Consider the following 25,914-nt stretch of genomic DNA (forward strand, 5'->3'; position numbering starts at 1 on the left):
CCTGTTTATCCTGTTCCATTACCACATTCTTGAACTCATCTGCAACTCATAGATCAAACCATCCGTTTGCGCTGTTCACTTCACATGTGAAACACACCCCAAGAGGTACAGTACTATTAAATGTCTTTCATCTGAAATAAGTTTCTATAGGTGGCACCCAATTATGCCACAATAAAAGTGTTAGTTTTAAGGTGCAACATGAGGCTCTTCACTGTTATGTCAAACACCCTGCACAGTAAAGTTCTTTTCAATGGATTTGTTCAATAGCTAATATTATAATGCCATTTTGTGAATTGATGGTAAGGCCACTGGAGTATTGTGTCCAGTTCTGGTCCACATCTCAAAAAGCCTGTCATGGAAATGGAAAAAGTTGCAAAAAAAAAAAAAGCAACTAAAATGATTACTGGGCTAGGGCACCTCCCTTACGAAGAAAGGCTACAGCGTTTGGGGCTCTTCAGTCTAGAATAAAGGCACCCGAGGGGGGACATGACAGACATACAAAATTATGCAGGGAATGGGCAGAGAGATACTCTTTTCACTCTCACATAACACCAGAACCAGGGGACATCTGCTAAAATTGACCATTGGGAGAGTTAGAACAGACAAGAAAATACTTCTTTACTTAGTGTGTAATTAGTCTGTGGAGCTCCTTGCCACAGGAGGTGGTGATGGCATCTGGCCTAGATGCTTCTAAAAGGGAACTGGACAAATTTTTAGAGGAAAAGTTCATCATGGGTTACATCACGGGATGTGAATATGTACAACATCCTGATTTTAGAAGTGGGTTACCTCAGAAGGCCACATGCAAGGGATGGCACCAGGATGCAGACCTCTTGTTGTCTTGTGTGCTCCCTGGGGCATTTGGTGGGCCGCTGTGAGATACAGGAAGCTGGACTAGATGGGCCTATGGCCTGATCCAGCGGGGCTGTTCTTATGTTCTTTCTGAGCGTTCACAAATAGTGATTCGTCAATAACGATCAGTTCAATAATGATTGTTTGACTTCTGTTATATTCTATGACCAGTCCTACATGTCCTGTGAACTGCAAACTCCTATGTTGGTGATACCTCAGTTTCTGGAAGGTAACGATAGCGGATTTTGCAAGACAGTTGCTCTGAAGAGCAGAATGAAAACCTGCTCACCCAGTGGAAGTATATAAACCATCACGGATAAAACTTTCATAAAATATGTGCCATTCAGTTCTTAGAGATAGCTCTGGCATCTCCAATATGAACTTATGATGAGATAGTCCTGAGTTACAGTGACACTGATGCACACCTCTGAGTATTAAATAAGGTTGGCATGGTGTGCCAGCAATAACCTATATAATAAAATATCTGTTTTATCTGCCCACTCATTTCCAAACTTCATGGAGACAGCAATATGCAGCCTACAAGACAGTTGCATATGTATAGTTTTATACAATGCCAATATGTAGGTTGCTTCTCCTTAATGTTGTCACTAAGTAAAATATGCTATTTCCAAATAAAATATATGCAGGCATCTTTAAAATAAACTTATTTTTAAAATGTGCTGTTCTAAAATTAACATGCACTTGCTTTTTCCACTCCTTCTCCTTGGTATCCAGCTAAAATAGGCACATATATCTTTAAGGAACTGAGAGTTCAAGTGCCATTAGGTAAAGAGGGGAAAATGCCGCATGATGCTCCACAAAGGCTACTTCATGAAAAAGATATAATTGACTATTTCAAAGCAACTGAGGAAAATTTGGTATCTAAAATGAAGTAGATATTCTTTGGGTTCATAAAAACAATTCTACTCATAAGCAAAACCTCAAGTAGAAGCATGTATTCATGTTCTTCCCATTTTGCACAGTCTTCTTTTGCTTCACATTATTTCAGGACACTATAGCTCTCTTCTAGGTACTCCAAGACCTTTTGGACCCAAAGGAGGGGGAAAAAAAACGTGAAAGGGACAAACTCATGCACTTGAACTATTAAGTGTAATTGGAATTTAAAGCCAAATTTCCTGCAGAAAATGTTGCAAAGAACTTTTAGCCCAGTCACTATATCTATTGTCCACAGAAATCCACCTGGAAAAACTAATTCCTACCAGGGGTCGGCAACCTTAAACACTCAAAGAGCCATTTGGACCCATTTTCAGGAGGAAAAAAAACCTCAGGAGCCACAAAACCCTTTTGACATCTAAAATGAAGATAATACTGCATATATAGTTTTTTTTTTCACCTTTATGCTCTTATAGGTCCCATTTTTATAATGTAGCCCCCTCTTGTAGCTTTTAGTTAGTTTTGTCATACATTCTTGTCCTGTGTTTTCAGGCGCCTGGTCCTCTATGGTGTTTTGCCTGATTCCAAGGCCATTCTCTGCCTGGAGAATTAGGCCCACTTTAAGCAAATTAGCTCCCCTTCTTTCCCCCAACAAATGACCCTGGTTCTGCCCTGCACTCCTGCTGGACCCCACCTCCAGGGTAGCTCACCTGATCAACCTGCAGAGGTCCTCTCTCTTGCCAGCAGCCTCCCACCACTATAGCAGACCCTGGGTCCTCAGCAGGTCTTGGGCACAGCAGCCACACACCAAACTCCAGTGTCTCCAGCAGTCCATTAGTCACAAAGTCAGTCAGAGCATCCAGGGCACAGTCCAAAGTCAATAAGCCAAGTCATAGTCCAAGATCAGATTCCAAAGTAAGTCAGAGTATCCAAGTCAAAGTCAATAAGCCCAGTCAGTCAGTCAGTCTCCTCTCCTACCTCCAACCTGCACTCCTTCTACAACCCACACACCCTTCCTCTTGTGCTCCTTATATCCCTGAGGGCCCTATTGCCTTCAAGTGGCTGCAGCTGTGCAGCACACTCTGCTGGATGCCCAGGCCTTACCCTTAAAGGGGCCACTGCTGACAGCACATCTAGCTCCTCACCAGATCTTCCAGGATTCCAATACATATGTCAGTTATGACATCTGCTTATCTTACATGGATACTAAAGAACTCCCCCCACCTTCCAGAGGCACCCTGCTGGAAGGAAAAAAGGACACAGACTCCAGAGGTGGGGAAGAGAAGAAGCCAGAGCGGAGCAGCCACAGGCCAGCTTCTGCCCTGCCTGCCTGCCTGCCCTCCCTCACTCAGGTTGCAACCCTCTCCACACTATCCTGGGAATAAGCCCCATTGGCTTAAAGGTCAAACAGACCTGGGGGGGGGAACCACAGGCCAGCTTCTGCCCTGCCTGCCTGCCCTCACTCAGGCTGCAACCTTCTCCACACTATCCTGGGAGTAAGCCCCATTGACTACAATGGGACTTCTGAGCAGACAAGTTGGTTGGAGCTCTCAGGCTGCAGTCCTCTCCACACTTTCCTGGGAGGAAGCCTCACTGACTACTTGTGAGTAGACCTGCATAGGAGGGGGCTGAGGCTGCAGCCCTCCACACCTTCCTGGGAGGAAGCCCCACTGACTACAGCGGGGCTTACTTGTGAGTAGACCTGCATAGGAGGAGGCTGAGGATACAGCCCTCCACATCTTCCTGGGAGTAGCCCAGGGACTACATCAGGGCTTACTCTGGAACAGATGGGCTCCCACTCACCCGTCCTTTCACTTGGCCTTGAGCAGGCTTCAAGGCTGCCATCCCAGGCACCCTTTCCTGGGAGTAAGCTTCATCCTCTGTAATGGGGCTTACAACTGAGTAGACACACGTAGGAGCAGGTGCCAAGGCTGCCATCCCAGGCACCCTTTCCTGGGAGTAAGCTTCATCTGATGTAATGGGGCTTACAACTGAGTAGACACGCATAGGAGCAGGCTCCACAGCTGCAATCCCAGGCACCCTTTCCTGGGAGTAAGCTTCATCCACTGTAATGGGGCTTACTACTGAGTAGACACACAGGATGTCTCCTTTGCTGTGGAGGAAAAGCCTCTCCTTGCACTGAGTGGGGACCTGCTCAGGGAAAGTCCGGCTGCAAGGGCTTGCAATGGCTGAGGAGGAAGGTAGCTCAGGATTGGCTGGTGGTCAGCCAGTGAAGGGCCCTGACCCATTCCAACAGAAAAAGCCAGGAGCCTGCTGGATGCTGATTGGCTGAGCCTGCTGGAGAGTTGGGGAAGGGAAAAACAGGGAGCTTAAGCCTGCAGAGAGGGCAAAATTGAAAAGGGAAACCAATGCGGGGCAGGTGGGGGTGAAGGGAGCGGAGAGCAGTGAGCTCAGGGGGTGGAGGGAAGCAGCCTGTCCTCCCAACACAGGTGCCTCCTGTCACACTCTTTGCCACTTTTACCTGGAGGAGCCGCAACAGACAGCTGAAAGAGCCGCATTCGGCTCTAGAAATGCAGGTTGCCGACCCCTGTCCTAGACCAAGGACTACAAAATCACTTTCTAAGTACATTTTTCCAGGTCACCTCCGTGAAGGAAATACCAATATGGAAAGAAAATTTTATATCCAAACAGTTCAACAGATAGAATAAAGATTGCCACAGTGTAGACCTTCCAATTCAAGCCCTGGGGAATATCATAGCAGTTGTAGTTCCCATGATGCCCAGGATAGTCCATCCAGAGTCAAATTCCTTACTTTTCAGATCACCATCAGGTTAAAGAAGAGCTGCACAGCACTGTGTAATCAATTCTGCAGCAGCACTACATCAAAGATATTCTAAATATATCATTCCTAAGTATCTTCCAGCACCGCTTTTGACACACCAAGGTCCCATCTGGGTGTTACAGACCTTGTACTCCTGTTTCCCCAGAAACCTTCCATTTGTTTACCAAGACTTGGAAGTAAAATCACAGAAGATTCATGACCAGTTTTTTTGTTTATTTTAAATACTCACTTAAAAGTAACTATTCTCCAATTTTGATCAGACCAATAGGGGTCTGGAGTTCAGCCTGTATCGAGGAGGGTTATGCAACTGCTGAAGACACTTCCGCTGTCTCAAAATAACTGCAGAGCCATTTTGGGAGTGCAGCAATGAGATGCCATCCACTGCCAAACATTTCTGCAGGCATCAGAGTTGGTATGGCAGCAGATGGAAGGGGACAAAATGGGGAAGGGGGTACATCTGGCAGTAAAGGAGCCAGTCAGATCTTATCCCCTCTTCCTGCAGGCTCCAGCCCCCTTTCTCTCCTTGGACTTGTACCAGGAGATTCAGTGCAGAGCAGGAGACTTACGGAGGAGTTAGAAGATTTCAAACCCCTTTCCCATCCAAAGCCCCCCAATCCATCCCCACCCTTGGATACAATGCATGCCTTTATGGCAAGGTTGCACCAATGGGGCGAAGGTGGGGTTGGGCTCTAAGGTACCCAAAAACTATAGCAGGGCTATTAGCCCTGCTGCATGAAAAATAAATAAAAGTATGTTATAAAAGCAGCTTCAAGCAAAGGGTTTGACTAAGAGTAGGAAACAAGAGTTAGACCCCTTCCTCCAACCTAACTGCTCTGATTCTAGTTGAAGCTTCCAATAACTACTTTTAAATAAACACAGTCACTAAAGGGGATCCAGACTTGGGTCTCTCATGTACTTTTGTTCTTTATACTGAACAAAAAGTCAAGTAAGAGATGGGTGTTAATGCAATTAAGTTACATACTTACATACTAAAAGTTTTATGGAGCCAAAAATCATTCCATTCCATATTGATTGAATACCACAAACGAGAATATCACTGATTGAATACCACAACTGAGAGCCAGGGTGGTATACTGGTTTGGGAGGTGGACTTAGACCTGGAAGATCCAGGTTCAAATTCCTCCTCAGCCATGAAGCTTCCTGGGTGACCTTGGGCCAGTCACTTTCTCTCAGTATCACCTACCTCACAGGGTTGTTGCAAAGATAAAAGGAGGGAACAGCTGTGTACACCGCCCTGAGCTCTTTGGAGCAAGGGTGGTATAAAAATGTGAAAAAGAAAAAATAAACTATAAATCCAGAAATCACTGCCATGACTTGCTCATCAACATAGGCCATGTTCATAACCTGATCAGCCTGTCATCCTCTTCTCACACTCATTGAATGTTGCATCAAAAGAAGGCCAAAACACAGCTTAAAATTTCAATCTGTAACTCCATAACATTCATTTCCTTTTGATAAAACCTTGGTCTTTGCTTAGCCAGTTGTGAAATTGCTTTATTTTCAGTGAGGGGACCAGAAAGAGAGACAGCATGTGCATCAACTCAGACTTGCTTACCCCCTCCAGGTACTACTAGCTGAGAACTGACACACGCGTCAAGTTGCCCTGCCTGCTTCTTCCCCTCCTGCTCTAATAAGTATCATTATATCCAAGTGCTGGCATTAGGACAAGTTCTTCCTACAAGGCTTTCTGCAGCTAATCTTTCAATAGCTGTCAGCATTGATTGTAAACAAACATTGAATTTCAAAGCAAAGCTTTTAGGCAGCTGATCTATTTTTGTTTTTTCTAAACAAAGCATTTAGGAAATGTTTCCGCAAATATTTTTAAAACCATCATTATCAGTGAGAGAGTGAAGTTGTTTTGACCCTTAAAAAGGGACCTTTGGGGTTCTTACACAATGCAAAATGATCATGTTGAACTGTTTTTGTATCGATGCTTGCTAAAAAACAAAAAGCTACAGGCACTGAAGCATCTCGTGAAGATGGCAACTGTACTATAAATATACCCAATTTATGGCATCATTTCAAGATACAGCTTTTACAGGCACAAGAAAAACCAAGAGTATGTCCTAGTGCCAAACTGTATAGATGCCTCAAACACCATCCCTGCTCACTGGATGCAGTCCTGAAAGTTGATCTTTGTACTGGACACAGATACTGAGAGAAACCCCCCCCCCCCCATTTATTAACCAACACTTTCTGAGAATCTGTCTTGCCCCAGTGCAGAGATCATCAACAGGTGCATCAAGACCCAGAAATGGGTCTTGAAAAAGGTTCTGAGGCAACCTCAAATGGGTAATGATAGTATTGCCACCGCCACTATATTGCTTTTTGGCCCAGATCTTCTCAGGTCAGCTAGGAGTCAAAACTTGGGTTTTGAAGGTACTGGTTTGGTCAAGTCTCTCAGTCTCCCCCACTCCTGTCATGATATTCCCTTTGCTCTTGGTTTTGCCTCACATCACTTCCTCTCTCCCACCATCTTTCAAAACTGAGTGCATGCAATGCCATGCTGCTCCTTCGCCTCTACCACCCCTTGGTCTGGAAGGAAAGCATCAGCAAAGCAACACAGGAGTACTGCCCAATGATTAGCGGCCAGTGGGTAGAATAGAAGGGGAACCATGGTCACTCCCTTGCCTACACAGCTCTTGAAGAGGTTTGGATTAGAGATGGCTTTGTGCTCTTGACAAGTTGAACCACTCTCCCAATGTCTCCCACTAGATTATCAACAGCCAAGAGAGCTTTGCATCCAGACACCTACCACCTGGAACTGAGTGGCACTTTGGGAAAGTGCTCCCACTCTGCAGAAACTGATGGACTTCTTGGATCATAGCTCATACCCCTAAAAAGAAAAGCACAGAGGATTCCATCTGTGCTAGCAAAGATAGTTGGTCAGCAACTGGTGTAGCTACAAAGGAAGACTCGAGTGCTTTAAAATGTATTTACCTTATTTTGGTCTGTCCAATACAAGAAAAATCCTTGTGGGTCTGTTCGGAGAAAAACTGATGTCACAGCAGTGGAGTCCTGGCACAGAAAGAAAGGACACAGCATTAATGCATGACAAAGCCTTTAATACCCGGGGTAACCCAGCCCAGCTAAAAGTATTACCCAGAAAGCAAGTGTTTATAAAAGTGGCATACATTTCATGCTCAAACACTTCTCATTTTATTTGGGGGAAAAAGTTTGTGATTCATAAGACAAAGACAGGTAAGAAAGAAGTGCTAAGAAGTACTAAAGCACACACTCACAGAAATACAATTTCCTAGTAGTCTTCCCACTCACTCTGCAACTCCAAAGAAAACAAACATTTGTCAAGTACACCCAGGACAACTGATTTGGGATTGCTAAACTGAACTCCTGCCCCCCCCCCATCACAGGCATATCTTGCAATATGACCAGATATATTGTGTACACTTGTAAAGGTTCTAGCTCTTCACAACTGCTAGATAAGGTTCGCTGACAACTGTGCTGTAACCCAACACCTCAGAAGCCAAGCACAACTTCAAAGCCAAGCCTTCAAGCTTGCTTTCCTCTTGGGAATGCAGTCTCAAATCCATACATTCAGCAAGAGCCAGGTGGCTCCATTCATTTCAAAGCTTGCTTTCTGAGTCTATGTCCACACAGCTGCATTCTTTAGGCCAGTGGTTCCTGAACTTTTACTTTTTAGAGGCCCTAGAGCAGCCATTTTCAACCTTTTTCAGCACACTAACAAGGCACTAAAATTGTCAAGGCGCACTACCAGTATTTTACTTAAATTAAATCACTACATTACAATTAATTTTACTACAATTAAATCATTAGATGACAAAGGGCACAATCCTAACCAGGTCTACTCAGAAATAAGTCCTGTTTTGTTCAATGGGGCTTACTCTCAGGAAAGTGTGGTTAGGATTGCAGCCAAAGACTCACAAGAATTTTGGAGAGGAAAGTATATGCGATTCTGGAAAGGATCTGGAAAATGTTGTTATTGAAGTGTAATGCCAGAAAGTGCTGGCAAAGAGAGGTCAGATTGAGCACATAGTGGGGTGAGGGGCAATGAAGACACATGATTGACATAAGTGCAGGATTCAGCTGAAGTGGGGGGGAGAATGTGAGGAAAGTGATTCTGGATCTTTGAAAGATGCTGAGGAGTGAAGGGAGACGTGCGAACTGCGATTATGAGATTTGGGGGAATGTGCCTGTGGGAAGGAGGGAGGTGGGGAGAAGTGCCAATTGCCTGCTCCTGTATTTAAGAAGAGTGCGACCAAAAGCCCAATCCTAGGCAATATGTCTACTCAGAAGTAGGCCCCCTTCTCACTCACTCCGCGGACCTCCTGGCAACAGCTCACGGGGCAAACCTGATACTTCTGAGTAGACACACCTAGGATTGGGTAAGCCCCATAATAGTCAATAGGGCTTACTCCCAGGTAAATGATTGGGTTGCAGCCTCTCTTGCTCAGTAGCAGGAGATCCAAAGCAGCCTGACAGTCAAAGCAGCAGCTTCTCCCCCCCCCCCATGCATGTGGCTGCTGCCTGCCTCCTCTGGCCCCGCAGCACACCTGAAACAGCCTCACAGCACACCAGTGTGCCACAGCACTGCTGCCCTAGAGGCTCATGCCTGATGTACAAATGCCAAGGGATGTGACTATAATGGTGATTGGGCAGCAGTGCTCCCCCTCCTCCAAGAGGCACTTTATTTAAACCTTGATACACACAGCCTAAACTGCCCTGTCAGTTTTGCAAACCACCAAAAACTGGGTCACAACCCATTGGTAGGGCCTGAACTTACAGTTTGGGAACCACTGCTTTAGGTTATTATCTCCCAGCTCTAGCTCTCTTCAAGAATACCATGTTACTTACATAAGTGCTTTCAGATGTCTGCCACATATGCATCATTCTATTTTACCCAGCTTTGCCTGCAGCCTAACCACTGTAAGCTATGTCACACTTTATGATTTATTGATTCATAACTAGTTGACATTCGGCCCTTGTGTATTGAGGGTGTTTGTATAGAGCAGGTGGACGAAGTTAAGTTTCTGGGGATCATCATGAAGAAGGATTTGACATAGAGTGCAAACACCGTGGCTCTGGTCAAGAAGGCCCAACAACGATTGTACTTTTTGATACCCCTCAGCAGACAAAAACTGTCTGAGACATAGTTGGTAATTTTTTATCGCAGCTACATAGAGAGCATTCTATCTTATTTTCTCTGTGTTTGGTTTGTGAGTTGTGCAGTGGTGGAGAGAAAAGCGCTCCAGAGGGTTATCAACACTGCTCAGAGGATTATTGGCTGTTCCCTCCCTTCTTTGGAGGAGCTTTACAGTACAAGGTGTATGTCAAAAACCTTAAAAATTCTGAGAGATCCCTTGCATCCTGGTTATCAGTTTTTTGAACTATTGCAACTAGGAAAAAGATATAGGGTGATAAGAACAAGAACGAGTAGATTAAAGAACGGTTTTTATCCCAGTGCAGTGTCTAGATTAAATGTACAGTGATATGTTGAGCAGAGTTTTAGCAATGTGGTGATTGTATGTGTAGTCTGCCTGACTTTGTTGTATTGTTGTTTTGTGTGGGTCTTGTCTTGTTTTACCTTGCAAAAGCATCTAATTTCATTGTACTTGGGTATACGGGTATAATGACAAATAAATTTTCTATTCTAACTAGTTGATTTTAGAGTCATGTTTCATAGAGCTCAGCTGCAGTATTCATAAGGGCCAGGAGAGGCTCTTGTACATCCCTGCTTCAAGCATCTCTGTATTATTGTAACAACAAGCACAACACCCAGTTATTTCTACCAGATTAGAGCAAACTCAGGCCATCTGAGATTCCTTGTGTACTGATAATCAGTGCCCAAGGTCTACATGCCAATCCCTAACTTGTTCCCAAGGCTACCCTTATAGTCCTCTTCCAAAGTCATCAGAACATGGAAAGCCCACACTGTCGCATAATCCATACATTATCTGGATTTCAACCAATTGGAATGATGGGTATGATGGAGGTGTGCCATGATAGAGGCTACTTTTCCTACCAGAGTGAAGATACCAACAGATCAGATTTCTACAGACCTTTTCTATGAAAATGGGCAATTGTCCAATACAGCAGATTTAGATTCCAGGTCCATAATAATTCATTGGCTTGGCCCTTATTTATGAATTTATGCCCCATCTTTCTCCTAGTAAAGGTACTCAGCAGCTACTACCTTCTTCTCTGCTACACGATCCAGAGAAAGCCTCAGCTCTTACATCCACCCCTGGGTAATGCAACTTTTAACTGTATAAACATACCTACTCTTTAGTAATATCTGCCAAATGTAGAGTTTTATGAACCCCAGACTCAGCCGCCAAGATTTGAGATATTTCACTCTTGTGCCATCAAACGTTTAATAAATGTTTGACTACATTTAAACATATTGCCATGCACCTCCAAACCCATTCATCCACATTACCATGTTGAAAGTGTTGCTAAAATACCTACGGACCCATTAAAGCATCTTCCCAGGGACAACTGGGTGCTGTTGCTATCCAAGCCAGTAAGTTAAAGGGAAAAACTGATGAGAAAAACCAAGATAACCTGATATGGGGCAATGCAGAAACCTGAAGGATAAGCAAAGAAGAAAATAAAATGTGGGTTTGGTGGTTCAGAGAGAAGCATACACGAATGATTTGAGGAAAAAAATAATTCTCAATTTTTTCCATTTCGCAATGGATTCAAGTACCCTTTCTCTGAGTAACAGGTTAGCACAGTGCCAAAACTGTAATGAAAACATTTGCACTGTTAACATGCCATGCTCCCAACTACAAAAAAAGTCACACTATCAGAGACCTTCCTCTGAGAGCTTCAAGCTGCACACTCCATTAACGGAGGCAGCCAGAACCTCTACAGCAGGGGTGCTCACACTTTTTTGGCTCGAGAGCTACTTTGAAACCCAGCAAGGCCCGGAGATCTACCAGAGTTTTTTTTACAATGTTCGCGCCATCATAACATATAGCATTTATGTGTACAATGTATGTTGGTGTACCTTGAGCCCCACTGAGTATAACAGGACTTACTCCTGAGTAGACATGCCTAGGATTAGGCTGTGAGGCTGCAATCCTAGCCACACTTACCTGGGAGTAAGCCCCATTGAATACAATGGGCCTTACTCCCAGCATTTCCTCCCAGAGGCACATGAAGGGGGGGGGTCGGCACTCCGCGATCTACTCATTTTGCCTCGCAATCTACCAGTAGATCGCGATCCACCTATTGAGCACCCCTGCTCTATAGGATGTCAAACAAGTAACAGTGTCTCCCATTTGCCCTCAGAGTTCAACTTCACAGCAACAAGTGCTCCTTTGGGATGGTGGCCATTTCCAGAAGTCATCACTTCCTTTTACAGGAGGACAACCCCTTTTTGAGTTGTGTTCATGATGAGGGGGTTGGCAGAACCCCAAGATTTAGCACAGGTCCCTCACTGTAACTGCTGAGTTTACACAGGAGCGCTTGGTTAAATATATTTATATTGCTAAAGACGTGGTACAAAGGCAAATGGCAATTAGATTTGCCAGGTCTTGCAAAGTGCTATTTGCACAAGGTCTGCTTCATGCAAACATGTCAAGCACAACCTGACAAGTTGAGCAATGAGGATCTGCATGCTTCATGTGACCATTTCCCAATGCTTCTTACTCTCCAGCTTCGAATATTGGCTCCTCGCAAGTGGCTTCATGCACTTTCCAAGCAGAAAATGTTCCAGCAGATACAGTGACTCCCCCAATGTCTCCTGAACCGCTGCACACACCCCACACTTTTTAAGTGCATCCAATCCTACCTCCATGGCAAAAGCCATTCATGAAGCAGCCGCAGTCAGAACATTAAATTCTAAGCACCTGCTTAGCTGCCTTAGAGTCACTCCTCCTGCAGCCCCATTCGTAGTCTGAGGAATTAGTACACATCTTTCATCTTCTGCAGCAGCTGCCAACAGTTGCAGGGAAATGTTTTTGCAATCAGCAGAAATTAGTCACCAACAAGATGCCTCAATTTTCCTGCTATTCTTTGTTGTGCTGCAATAAGCGGGCAAGAATGATTTAACAAATGCTACCTTCCTTTGTCTTGGGATATCAGAGTGCTTATATCATCAAGCAACATGGGCAACTGAGACGCAACTTTACGAAAAGCAGCCTGGAAGCTAACTATCTGAATCCAAATTCCAGCTGAAGCAGGGCTCATCTCAGCCTATAATTACTGTAACGTAAGCTACACAGAGAGGAGGATACTCAAGTGAGAGGTAGCTGTGCTCAACCTCTCCCACATTCACTAACTGTCCTCGCAAATGTCCACCAGCAGCTGTTTACCCTTCAGCCTGGCTTACTTCTGGTTTCAGATACCTGCTGAGGAACAAAAAGACATATTTAAAATGCTAGGGAGAGGGTCCGTTTACAGGCAACAATCAGCAGATGGGGAAGAGCATCACCCTTCGGCCACCCATTCTCCTCTATAAATGCTGCCTATTACTGTTACAAGGGCAATGCAGAACTGGGAACTGGGAACCCTCAATACCACTACCACCAGAATACAAAGATCACGAACAGGCCACATTGCTAAAAACAAACAATTTCTGGAATCACTTATTTCCTCTTGGACTCCAGGGACAAGATCCTGAGACACAGCTTCCCTGAAGCACTCCAGGTAGTTTATAGCAGGCATACTCATTCTTATGGTTATTATCTCTAAAACATTTTCACCGTTTCCATGCCTTCAAGAACAGTCTTCCCAGCAGCAGAATGCACCTACACCAGAGCTGCTCAACCAGTGCAACAGGTACCACCAGTGGTACTTAAGGTGGTGGCTGGTGGTACTCGCAGAACCCCTGGACACCTGCTGCCCAGCAGCAAGACCAGGAACACAACACAAACAGTGGTCAGAAGCTCTGCTTGGTGGGCAGAGCTCCAAAGTTCCGCAGATACTCGCCTATGTCGATCTCACAGAAGTTGAGGGCAGGTTTTGAGCCTAAAATCATGGAATTTTCTAAGACCCTTGGATAAGTTGGGGGGGGGGGGGTCTGACTATAATTTTGTCCAATTTTACCTGAGGCCAGATCCTGAAAAATAACCTACCAGTAATTGTTACCTAAGAACTGTATGCTCTCTAATTTATTAAAAAAATATAGTGAAGTATCATAAGATACATTTTACTCTTTAACATTTTAAATTCTGTTCTTCACAACCTTTTTGTACACACTAGCAGAGTAAGGGCCTGTAAAGCAGAACCATTAATCAAATCCTTTAAAGTGCCTGGTGTGTTAAGCCAGAGGCTTTACATGTAACATACAACTTATAACACATAACTGGTATGCAATTCAATTCACAGCGGAGAGACAAGCAACAAGAAATTAGCATCAGCCAGTGCAGCTACACATAGTCGCAACCCTATTTACTCTGAAGTAGATCCATTGCTTCCCATGGGTGTTATTCTTAAGTAATGGTGCACTGAACTGTAGCCTTGGACTTTGTCTCAGATGGAAATGAGGATTACATCCTGGTGTTTATAAAACCAGGCCCCTAAACCAAGGGGCATAAAATTCTTTGAAAATGACTTTCCAGGAATGTTCTGAGGCAGTAGTAAAATGAAAAAGGAGGCATTTTACCTTCTTTCAACTGGGAGGGAGTTGAAGGTGCTTGTGGGAGTTGTGAGGAGGCTCTGTGAGGAGTAAGTGCAGTACTTCCATAGCAGCAGCCCTCAGACAGATGACAATTCCCATGCCTTCACTTCTCTTCCTGTTTGGAGAAGAGGCTAAAATGGCTACCTTTGAATACTGTAATTACTAGTAGAATTTCCCCTTTTTCTCCATTGCCTCCATCGTCCTGCTTCTCAGCCCAGTCTCACCCACCCCCTTACTGGACAGCTGCTAAGCTTCCCACAAGCTTTCAAGAAGCTCCCAAAAGCTTCCACTTTATTTACTATATTGATCAGTGTGTATGTTGACCTAGGTTTTCAGGTACAATTTTTAATGCATAATTTTTTGACTTATACACGAGTATATACAGTATACTTTTCTGTGCTCAAAAAAGTCTTCCTTTCCACCCTGAGCCTCTTACTGGTGTCTGACATGTGACATTTGGCCTCTGAACCCAGAAGTAACTGGCAATGATGTCATAACTGGCAATAATGTCATCACCAGTTACTTCCTGAGGTACTTCGAATACGAGGACCATGTGAAGTGGTACGGCAGAGAAGAAGCATTGAGAAACACTGATCTACACTAAGCAAGATCAGGTCACCTGGCTGCAAAACAATAAGCCAAAGATTCAAAACATCCCCATTTCTTGCAATTGGAGGTTCTACCTTCTCCTTCACATATTAACACTATACAGGAGATGGGAACAAAAAAATAATCATGCAAGCAAATTTAGAAAAGTAGTATTAAACCCATCATTCAGTAACAGCATAGGCTTCACTTTCACAACACTAATTGAATTGGTCTCATGAGTGAACATTGGGAGTAACTTGTCCTCAGGGATATTCCATGCATTAATCAATGGTGCTTTATGAAGCAAGGTGCTAACACAACAGTATTACAGTACAATAATGAGGGATTTTATATCCTCTAGAGGTCAACTGTTGAAAGTGTACTAGAGTTGTGACTTGAAACTAATTGAACTCCCACTGGCCAATACCAAACTAGTGCAGCACACAGTGCTTTGAAGCACGACCTCTATCACAAGCCTCCCAATTGGCTGCATGTATTATAAACATGCCTAGTGCTGGCCAATATCACTTCAGACTGTGGGGACATGCACGGGTAGTGGAACTCCAAGCAGAAGAGATTCCAGCAACTCAGAGAACTAGCATACTGGAATGAACGGCTCTACATAGTTTCTTCTGCACAGAGAAGTATTAGGTCAGGGGTGTCCAAAGTTTTTGGCAGGAGGGCCACATCGTCTCTCTGACACTGTGTTGGGGGCCGGGGGAAAAAAAGAATTAATTTACATTTAAAATTTGAATAAATTTACATAAGTTTACATAAATGAATTTATTAAAGATGAACTTATATGAATGAATGAAGGTCTTGCAATAGCTCAAGGCCTATAAAAGGCCTTGCACAAAGCAAGGCTTGCCTTTCCTTTGCTGCCACTGCTGCATCACAGATGTGAAACAGCAAGCAATGGAGGGAGCCCTCATACCACAGCTCATGTGAAAGGTCGAACAGTTGGCCGTCATGCTGAGAGCAGTTGCATCAGGCCAGTGTGGGCTTCAACAAATCTCAGGAGGGCCAGATGCTCATTGGAGACTGGGGGCTCCCTGAGGGCCGCACTGAGAGGCCTCAAGGGCCGCAAGTGGCCCCCGGGCCGGGGTTTGGGCACCCCTGTACTAGGTCATGCAATCCCCCTCCCTCATCTGCACTCTAAAGTAGGGAAGCTCAGAAATGGGTTGGCCACATCCCTAAGAACTCTGTGATAGGCACACTTGTCGAAACTGAGGCAGCCCTTGAGCTCATACTGGTAAATTGACCTAGGCTGCAATCCTATCCACACTTACCTAGCAGCAAGTCTCATTGACTGTAATGGGAGTTACTTTTGAATAGACATGCCTAGGATTGGGCAATAAAACTCAGTCAGTGCATTCCCGTAAGAAGAAGTACAGTACAAGGGTTATTATTATACAGAATTTCTACACCGCCTTTCTCATCGACTCTCATCTACAAGCATTAGAAGAAGCAACAATAAGTCATAGAAAGCAATCTTCCAGATCAATCTACTCTGTTGTTCATCTCAGTTCAACAGCTTGAGCATAAATGCTGTTAGGCTGCAGATGTATTGCTGGCAGACAGAATCTTACACCTTATGAGGACCATATATCCAAAGCCTCTTAACAGCAATTGAAAAAGAAATATCTAAAGTTTAATGCCCATTAAGTGACATCTGTACTGTTTGATTATCTTTGCACCCCATAAATATTGCCACTTTAGTCAATTTTGCAGTGTACCATAAGCACACAAATGAATGGAGAGGGCTATTACTGGAGATGAAGGGAGAAAAATCTAATTTTATTTCAACCCTAGTCCAAGTTTTGGCTCTTGTTTTGTTTTAAACATGACAAAAGTTTATTGAAAACTGCTACTGAGACCACAAATGCAGTTTTTTATCATCACTGCCCATGCATCAAGGGAAAGATCCTAAAAGCCTATCTCTACCCCTACACACACACACACACACACACACACACACACACACACCTCTACCACCCCCCCCCCTTTGGGGACAGGTTGCCTCTACAAAAACTGCCTCAAGACATCCTCCATATGATACTTTTCCATTCCAAGCACATTACCTTGAAAGCAAAGTATAGCTTAAACACACTATTTTAAGTGGATACACTACAATCCTGGCTGGTAGAAAGACATGGCTTCTCTCCAAACACTAGAAAAAGAAAATAAACCACAGCAGTATTTGTATTGGCCACAAATGACATCGGGAAGCAGCAGGTTCTACCCAAACTCCAACTCTTTTCCATTAACAAGCTGACTGTGGTTTCATGTGTGTGCCTCTTCTGACTTGGCTTTGATCATTACACTCTCATTTGACCAGCTGTAGCAGCTATTTTCAACCTTTTTCATCTCATGGCACCCTGACAAGGCACAAAAATTGTCAAGGCACACCATCAGGTTTTTGGCAATTGACAAGGCACACCATGCTGCCAGTGGGGGTTTCACATCCCCCATCGGTCCTCCTAATAAACGACCTTCTCCCAAATTCCTATGGCACACCTGTGGACTACTTGTGGCACACCAGTGTGCCATGGCACAGTGGTTGAAAATGGCTGAGCTATAGTTTTACAGAGGCCTATTGCAAAGCAGACACTCACAGTAGCCACTTCTCAAATTCCAACTGCTACCTACCAAAGTTATGAATGACCCCTGAAATTCATAAACCTGGAAACCCAAATAACTGAAATAGCATTGAGTAAAGAGTAATTTGAGACCGTGCCCCAAAGTGCAGGAATAAAGAACAGCAAGGACAAGATCCCAAGATTCAACCTACTGAAATGTTGATCACCACCTCTGGAATTATTTTTGGAACATACCCCAAAACACACTGAATTTTGGGCAACTGGATCTATATATATTGCTGATAGAAATTCTCAAGATCTCCGCTTCACCCAGGAATAAATGGGTGAGTCTCCAAGTTCAAGCGCTTTCTCTCTCTCTCTCGCTCTCTCTCTCTCTCTGGTTGAGTTCATTAATACATACTGCTAGCTTGTACTACTGTACACCTTTGGTACTACTTTCATTTCTCAGGCCTAGGCCAGCAGCCACAAGGGACAGGGCCTTCTCTTTGGAGGCACCAAAACTTTGGAACTCTCTCCCACTTGAGCTATGCCTTCCCTGTTGGACTTCAGCAGGGTCTTAAGGCATGCCTTTCCTTTTAGCTTTCCCAGCTCAAGTTATCTGTCAGTTTTGGTTCCTGCTGAGCTTTTGGATTACAGGCTTCTGTTAAGAGATTTATACTTTCTGTGCTACTACCTTCCTATTTTAATTGCTTTTATTGTTTGAGTGTTTTATTTGCTGCTATTTCTTCTATTTTTATGATCTGAATGTGTGTTTAATGTACAGTATCTGTTGTGAGCTGCCTTTGGCGTCCCAGTTATGGGAGGAAAGACAGGATAGAAATGCTTGAAAATAAACCAATAAAACAAATACCAGCTGGAATGCAAAGTTCCAAATTAAAACAGTAGCAAGGTAGCCTTTAAGAAAGAAAAAAAAACCCATATGTTACCTGACACCCTCCAGATCTCTAGGATCACAAAGAACCTGGTTGGTTCTTAAGAGCAGCAAGCCTGCCAACAACTGTATAATGCTGCAGCCACACAACACTGCAGAGCAGATTTTGTCATTTATTCAGCCAGGGCTGCATTTTATCTATTTGCTACAGACCAGCACAATAACAGAACAAAAACACAATGCAGTATGACAAAACAGCCAGGATGCCTCTCAGAAGCAGACCCTCCTAGCAGAGAACAGCTCCACTTCAAGTGCAAGCTTGCAGAGACATCCTTCTTTTTGTCTGTCCAGACAAAGTGAAGAACACTGCAGCCAAGTACAGAGTGCCCTAAATAAGGTATTCACTTTCCTGCTGGCAAGTCTCCAAACTGGAATTTTTATCAGGGGCACCACCCAGAACCATATGTGAGCTTCCACCAGCTGACTACGTGATGAGTCTTGAACCACGAAAACAACTCATGTATATGTTCTCTACCTAACACAAAACAACCATTCCAGATACAGGGAAATAAACCATATTTATAGTGCCAGACCCAGGGCTTTCTAACAGCAAAATGACTATGGCCTCCATTGTGTGATCTCACCAGTGCATGGTACAGTCTCTAGATCTAAGGCCTGAAAGTTAGCAACTTCAATGTTAGCATCTGTTTGTAAGGGGATGTCAAGGGGCACAGCTACCACCATCCAGAGTTTCTGAGCAAAATGAGAGAGTAGAGATGCCTAGTTCCAAGAAGGGGACTGACAGAATAGCTCCCATCTTCAATGCTAACCTTCCCGAAAAAAGAAATCAGCTGTCAGAACTTGTATGTGTCACAACAAAACAGGACTTTGTCCATGGGAAAGGGATCGCTTATCTCTCAGCTCATTGACTCCTCTGACCCCTTGAGACTTTCCAGTTCTACACATGCAGCATCCTGGGCATTCAAGACCCCACCCCCCAGGCCAGGCAAACAGTAAATAAAATCAAACATTTACAGCACCAGACTTTTTGCTTCAATGCGATGGCTTTTTAAAAAAAAATTTTTGGGTATACTTTGGGTTGGGAAGGTGCTTTCCCCAGGTCAGATCAGCCACTGAGTCACTCTTTCTTTGAAATGTTTCCCTGCTGCATGTGACTCGCTTAAATTACCCAGAACTATTTGCTTTGAGCGCCTCCTGAATTGCTTGTGGAGCGTTTGACTTGTAAGAGCTGATGTGGCCAGCAGATAAATCCTGCGAATGCACACACCTATGCATGCAAATATCCTATCTCTCCCTGTCTTATCCCATTGCTGCTAATATTATTTCCCCAATTATGTTCTCCCACTATAGGCAACCAGTATTGCCATGCTTTAAAAAGCATGTGAAGCGCACATAACATTTGCATTAAATGCGGACTAATACTATGGAGGTCTATTAGTTAGAGAAGATAGAAAGCAATTGCACAAGGCTGGAACGCTGTATTGTAATTGAAAGCATGTCCCTCTCTATTAAACAAATGCTGTACACTGAGATTTCTTGTTGCATCCATCCTGAAATCTTATCAGCTATAAGATGTCAGGCCCTTGAGAAATATATGAAACTTTTTCTGTGCTTAGCCAGCTCCATCCCCCCCAGCCTCCACCCCCCCGTGCCCCCAAGAGATAGAGAATGGAGAATCAATGTTCCACTTTTGCTGGAAGCCTTTCCTTTTAAGTACTGAGTCTTACCACAGATGTTATTCACATTTATAATATCCTACTTTTCATCAAGGAACTTAGGGCATAGTAGAGGGGCACCCACTTTTATCCTCACAACCACCCTGCCAGGTATTCAATACACTAAGAATTAATGACTGTTCCAAGATCACTTAATGAGCTATATGACCACTGGAGATTTGAACTCATCTCCCTGTTACTAGCTGCATACTCTATCCACTATAGTGAACAGATTCTAAGTGAAGCTGAACTTTACATGTGCTCAGAAACACGCTTCTTCCCAACACTGAGCTGTAGTATTAGAATGGGGGATTCTGAACAGGGCTCTGGAACAAAGTTTAGCAGTACTTCTGCTAGTTTTTTCTCCGGCACAAAGGTCCATGATTAACAATACTGTGCTGTTCATATCTTGCAGAAAATATTTTAAGAGTCCTGAACTACCAAAGAACAGCACCCCTCTCCATTCTGTACCCGTGATTAAGTATCCCAGTGTAGGAAAGACACTTATGCTTAATTTTGTGTATCAAGCTACATTTAATTAACACTATTTTAGAACTTTCATTACAGTTCATGTAACAGCATGGGGGGGCGCAGGAATAAATCTCAATGTGGACAAGAAAAATATCTTGAGCTGGCTGGACTAGGAATTTGATTCATTAGCCGCCATCACCAGCAGCTCAATCACTTCCTCAACTGCACTTCTGTAAGCCTTTCCTTAACTCAGAGATAAGCCTCTGATTACTGTTTAACCACTGATTACCTCTTTGCTTTATAAGCCACTCATCCAGTTTTACCTATGTGAAACCCATGAAGCACCAGTCGCATTCTCCTCACATACACTCTGCTGTGCATGACTAAAAAGGGCAGCACCACCACATAATCACTTGCTGGATGCAAGACCCTTCATCATCCATGCTACCAGCTTTGCACTATGCACAATCCACACTTGGTTTTGCCCTCTCAGAGACTAGCTTGCACATTTTATTCAGCACATCCAAAAGGAACCATTGGTGAGTCACACTCTTGGACTCTGAGAACAACCATGGTTGGCAGTAACAGGAAAAGGGAGCTGGAAGACACTGCAGAACTGCCAGCTGCTTTCTCTCACATCATCTGATCTCTCCTTAAGCAACTAAGTTCTCCTTAGGAGTTAGAGCAGCAAGGACAGTTGGCCCCTAAAGCAGGGGTTGGCAACCTTCTGCTAGATAGGGGCCAGATATCAGGTCTATCAACAGTAAATATGCATGCATGTTCAATAAGAATACACAAAGACGCAGGCCCAGAGTAGAGAATGATGCTCAAAAGAAAGCTTCGGCCCTAACACAAAGATATACCTGCCTGGCCCTCAGTGGTCCTAAACAAGAACAACAAACTTGAATACCTGTTTAGGACCACTCAAGGCCGGGTGGATATATCTTTTTGGGACTACTGGTCAGATGGTTTTGGGTGCCTGGACAGGTCTGGCCCACAGGCTGTAGGTTGCCTACCCCTTCTCTAAAGGCAGAGTTAAGTAGCAATAAGAAAGGTGTCCAGTAAATCAACAACCCCCTCCAGCCATCTCTACCTGTTTCTGAAAAGCTTGAAAATTCTGAACAGCAAAAGCAATGTGTACAAATGGCAATTTTGGGTGCAATAAAGGTAACATGCAGTCACTGCGCTTGATACAAGGAAATACTACCATTTTACATGGTGTATTGGTTCCCATAGCTGCATACTCTGCTGCCCAAGTTTGTGGTGCTCTGTGTAGCAATGAAACCACAACCTATTCCTTCATCCTGCTGTATCAGAACAATGGAATACCTATTCGCATCGGAGCGTAAGCTCTGTGTGTGCCGATTTCATACAATTATCCCACTGTACCTTTCCCGCAAACCCAATTATACAGTATCTCTGCTCATTAGGTAGCCTGGCAATTCAAGATCGTCTGTTCTTCAGTAATCTAGGTTGGGAAACAATGGATAACAGCTTCTAGTATGTATGTAACAGAGCAGTATAAGATATACCAGTGTTTCTCACCAGTGGTACTTGAGGTGGTGTCTGGTGGTACTTGCAGGATCTCTAGACAACTGCTACCCAGTAGCAGGACCAGGAACGCAACACAACAAACAGTGGTAGGAGGCTCAGAGCTTCAAAGCATGCTTTTCCACTCTTGAAAAGCCCTCCCATCCACCCTGAGCTTCTTACTGATGTTTGTTGTGTCACATTTAGCCTCCCAACCCAGAAGTAACTGGTGATGATGTCACATCACAGTGATGATGTTACTTTGAATAGGTGGACCACGTAAAGTGGTACAGCAGAGGACAAACCTTGAGAAACATTGAGATATGCAGTTCAGGGTGCCCCAGGGCTACTCCCTCACATCCTATCAGGTAGGAAGAACCTGAAACCTTGCCTGGACCACTGGTCCTTGCCTCAAAGAGGTGTCTCTGGGTATTGTCTCAGTACATGTAGTGAGGGGAGGGGTTCATGACCACCTGATTCCTCCTCCACTGGGACAACTTCCCCCAAGACCTCCGCTTCCTTTTGCATTAGGCCAGGGGTGCCCAAACCACAGCCCTGGGGACTCTTGCGGCCCTCAAGGACTCTCAATGCGGCCCTCAGGGAGTTTCCAGTCTCCAATGAGGCTCTGGCCCTCTGGACATTTGCTGTAGCCCACACTGGCCCGATACACCTGCTCTTAGCATGAGGGCAACTGTTTGACCTCTTGCGTGAGCTGTGGGATGAGGGCTCCCTCCACTGCTTGCTGTTTCACGTCTGTGATGCAGCAGAGGCAGCAAAGGAAAGGCCAGCCTTGCTTTGTACAAAGCCTTTTATAGGCCTTGAGCTATTGCAAGACCTTCATTCATTCATATAAGTTCATCTTTAATATATTCATTTATGTAAACTTATGTAAATTTAATCTAATTTTAAATGCAAATTAATTCTTTTTTCCCTCTGGCCCCTGACACAGTGTCAGAGAGATGATGTGGCCCTCCTGCCAAAAACTTTGAACACCCCTGCATTAGGCCAACAGGAACTTGCCAACTTTGCATCTCCTTTCAACTTCTCACGGGTCAGAAATGAGACGAGCTCGCTGTTCAATTGCACATTGTCTGTTAGGATGGAATGGATCAACTGCACCTACTCTGTTGAGGTTGGACTGCCACACGCATCCGGCATTGAGCATTCCCCCTACTCTAGCACTGGATGGTGTCTCCCAAAAACTGTGTGTATTTACTGCATGCTCACTGTGTTACTCTGGCAGTGTTCTGAGGGCAAGGAAGCCCGCCTCAGGGTATAACAGTTAACCAGCGAAGTCTGCCTCAGAGGGGTAAAATTAGACAGAAAGATCGAGTTTCCCACACGACAAGTATGGTGGAGTTCCAAAAATGTGAAGTTGGCTACTTGAAGACCACCACCACAGAACTCCTTTGCAAGATCTATGAAGCTGACAGATGCATTATGATGATGATGTTAGAGAAAACCAAGTGTGGGGGAACCATCCTCAAGGTGATAGAAAGTCACTTGGTTTGGAGCAACCTCAGATAAGCATAATTATGGGGAGGAGTCATGACTCAAGGGTAGGATGCATGCTCTGTGTTCAGTTCCCAGCATCTCAGGGAGAAGTTTCCAAGAGCCATGAGAGACAAGCCGCATGAACCATAATTCAATTTATTGGGAAGGATGACAGCTTAGCAGTAGGGCACGTACTGTACTCTGCATACAAATGATCCCAGGTTCAACATCCTAGCATCTTAGGTAGCAGGGCAGGCAAAAGTCTGTACCTGACACCACGCAGAGCAACTGCCAATTGGAGCAGACTGTATAGGGCTGGTGGTCTGATTCAGCTACCTCCATACAGTCTTTTCCAATTAATCTACTGAGTATTGTTGTGTTATACTGGACATGACCATACGGAGGTGCTCAAATCAGACCACTGGCCTATACAGTCTGCTGCAACTGGCAGCAATTCTACCTGAAACTGAAATCCTTCTGAAAGGCTTGTATAGCACTGGTGATTGCATGTAACTCTGTAAAGACATCCTTGCATTCCCGGCAGTACTGCATCTTGTACAGCATTTTCAAAACCCAGCAAGGAAAAATTTCTCATGCAGCCTTCTGCTCTTCATCCCAGCAGAATGGTGCTGTAACAAGAGGGCACAACCTCCCACATGTTAACAGATGGAGCAAGCAGCTAGTTCGAACACTGTCAAGCAGTAATCCAGTACATTTCCCGACTGAAAATACAGTCCCAGAAGGAGAAAAAGAAGAGTGAACATAGGTTACTGTGTAGTGAAGCAGAGGAGCATCCTTAAATAGTAGACTATGACAGCCAATTCGGCAGAAGAAAGACTATCTTACGTACTAGGCAGCTAAGTGGGGGTATAAAATTCCTGGATTAGTTGTGCCACTTATCTCTTTATTCTCTCCATTCAATCTCTCCGAAACTACAATGGCTACCTTAAACCGAGACTACATCCCACCCTCCACCAAACACCAAGCTCTCCAAAGCATCTAATGCAGCATTCAGCACCACACACACTGGAAATGTCATTTGGGTCACTGAAACACAGTTATGAATTAATGGTAACTGCACAGCAATCATCCAAGAAAGAGCATCCTCCAATAACGAGAATTAGGAGGTAGAGTCCAACAGCTCATATGCTAAGAAAATGGTCTTTTCCAGTTAGATCATTAATCCATCTTGCCTTGTACTGTTATTCATAGTGGAGTTGGTTCTCCAAGATCGCAGGCAGAACTTGTTTCCAGAACCTGCTACTTGAGAGCCATTTGATCTGGACATTGAACCTGGGACCTTCTACACGTGACAAAATCCTTCCATAGCCAAATAGCTTCAGGCGATTCTACATCTCAGCGAACAAGCCCGCATCTCAATGTATGTTAAGAATCATGAACCCACAATTACAGATGTGTCCAGCTACAGGTAAGTACACAATCCACAGATACACCAAAAGGAGAAAGTCTTACCCACTCATTTAAAATAGATCAGACTATAAGGATGTAACCCAAAAGCACTAGATATTATGTTGCCCATCGCTAGACACATTTGAAAACCATGTTATTCATTTACCTTACTCCTAAGTAAGCCCACTGTGTTCACTAAAACTTTGGGCCCAATCCTATTCAACTTTCCAGCACCAGTGCAGCCACAATGCAATCTTAAGGTAAGGGAACAAATATTCTGTTATCTTGAGGAGGCCTCTGACTGCCTCCCTACCACAGGATGCAGCGCATGCCTCACTGGCACTGGAAAATTGGATAGGATTGGGGCCTTAGGCTGTAATCCTATCTTACTCACCAGAAACAAACACCTCTACCATCACTCAATAGGCCAACTAGGAGGAATGCCAAATTGGTTTCTCCATGCATCAGCAATGGCTCATTCAAGCACAGCTATTAGTGCTGAGTTTATTCAATTGACATATGAGCAATTTTTCTTAATAAGCCATCATATAGTTAAAAACACACACACACACCCATTAGCGTGATTCAAACTCCTGCAGCATCCCCATTTGAATAGTCAAAAAGATGTTTTAAATTTAGCAAGAACATTTTAGCTCTGTCCAGATGCCTAGTAAGCATCAGAGGGTTTCAATTAATCAAACATCACCCTCATCATGCAATGAGTCCAATATCATACGACTTATGATTTTCCTGACTAATGCAGTCCAGGAGAGAAAAAACAGAGCTTGAATTTCTCAGCCGGTCACAAATTTTAACCAGCATTAGTGGACAGCAAATATCTCATGATCAGCACCAGGGTGGCTTCCCCACCCACCTCACCCCATCATGCAGAGGGGAGCTGGGGAGGGTGTCACTTCCAACTTCATATTGTACTTCAGAGGCACTCAGAATGCCTCTGAAGTCACAGCATGAAATTCAAGGCTTGGAGAGAAGCAGGGTCTGCAGAACATCTCCAAAGCACAACGCGAATTTGGAGA

At 44.2% G+C, this 25,914-nt stretch overlaps 1 protein-coding gene across 1 annotated transcript in view; it reads right to left on the bottom strand.

Annotated features, from left to right (window-relative positions):
• Window positions 1–25,914, bottom strand: part of PLCB1 (phospholipase C beta 1) — a 521,389-nt gene that overhangs the window by 490,233 nt on the left and 5,242 nt on the right. The window contains exon 2 of the mRNA XM_066639109.1: window positions 7,511–7,588. Within this exon, the coding sequence (XP_066495206.1) occupies window positions 7,511–7,588 (78 nt within the window). The remainder of the gene's footprint in view (window positions 1–7,510; window positions 7,589–25,914) is intronic.

Source organism: Tiliqua scincoides, chromosome 1, assembly GCF_035046505.1.
Source record: "Tiliqua scincoides isolate rTilSci1 chromosome 1, rTilSci1.hap2, whole genome shotgun sequence".
Lineage (NCBI taxonomy): Eukaryota > Metazoa > Chordata > Lepidosauria > Squamata > Scincidae > Tiliqua > Tiliqua scincoides.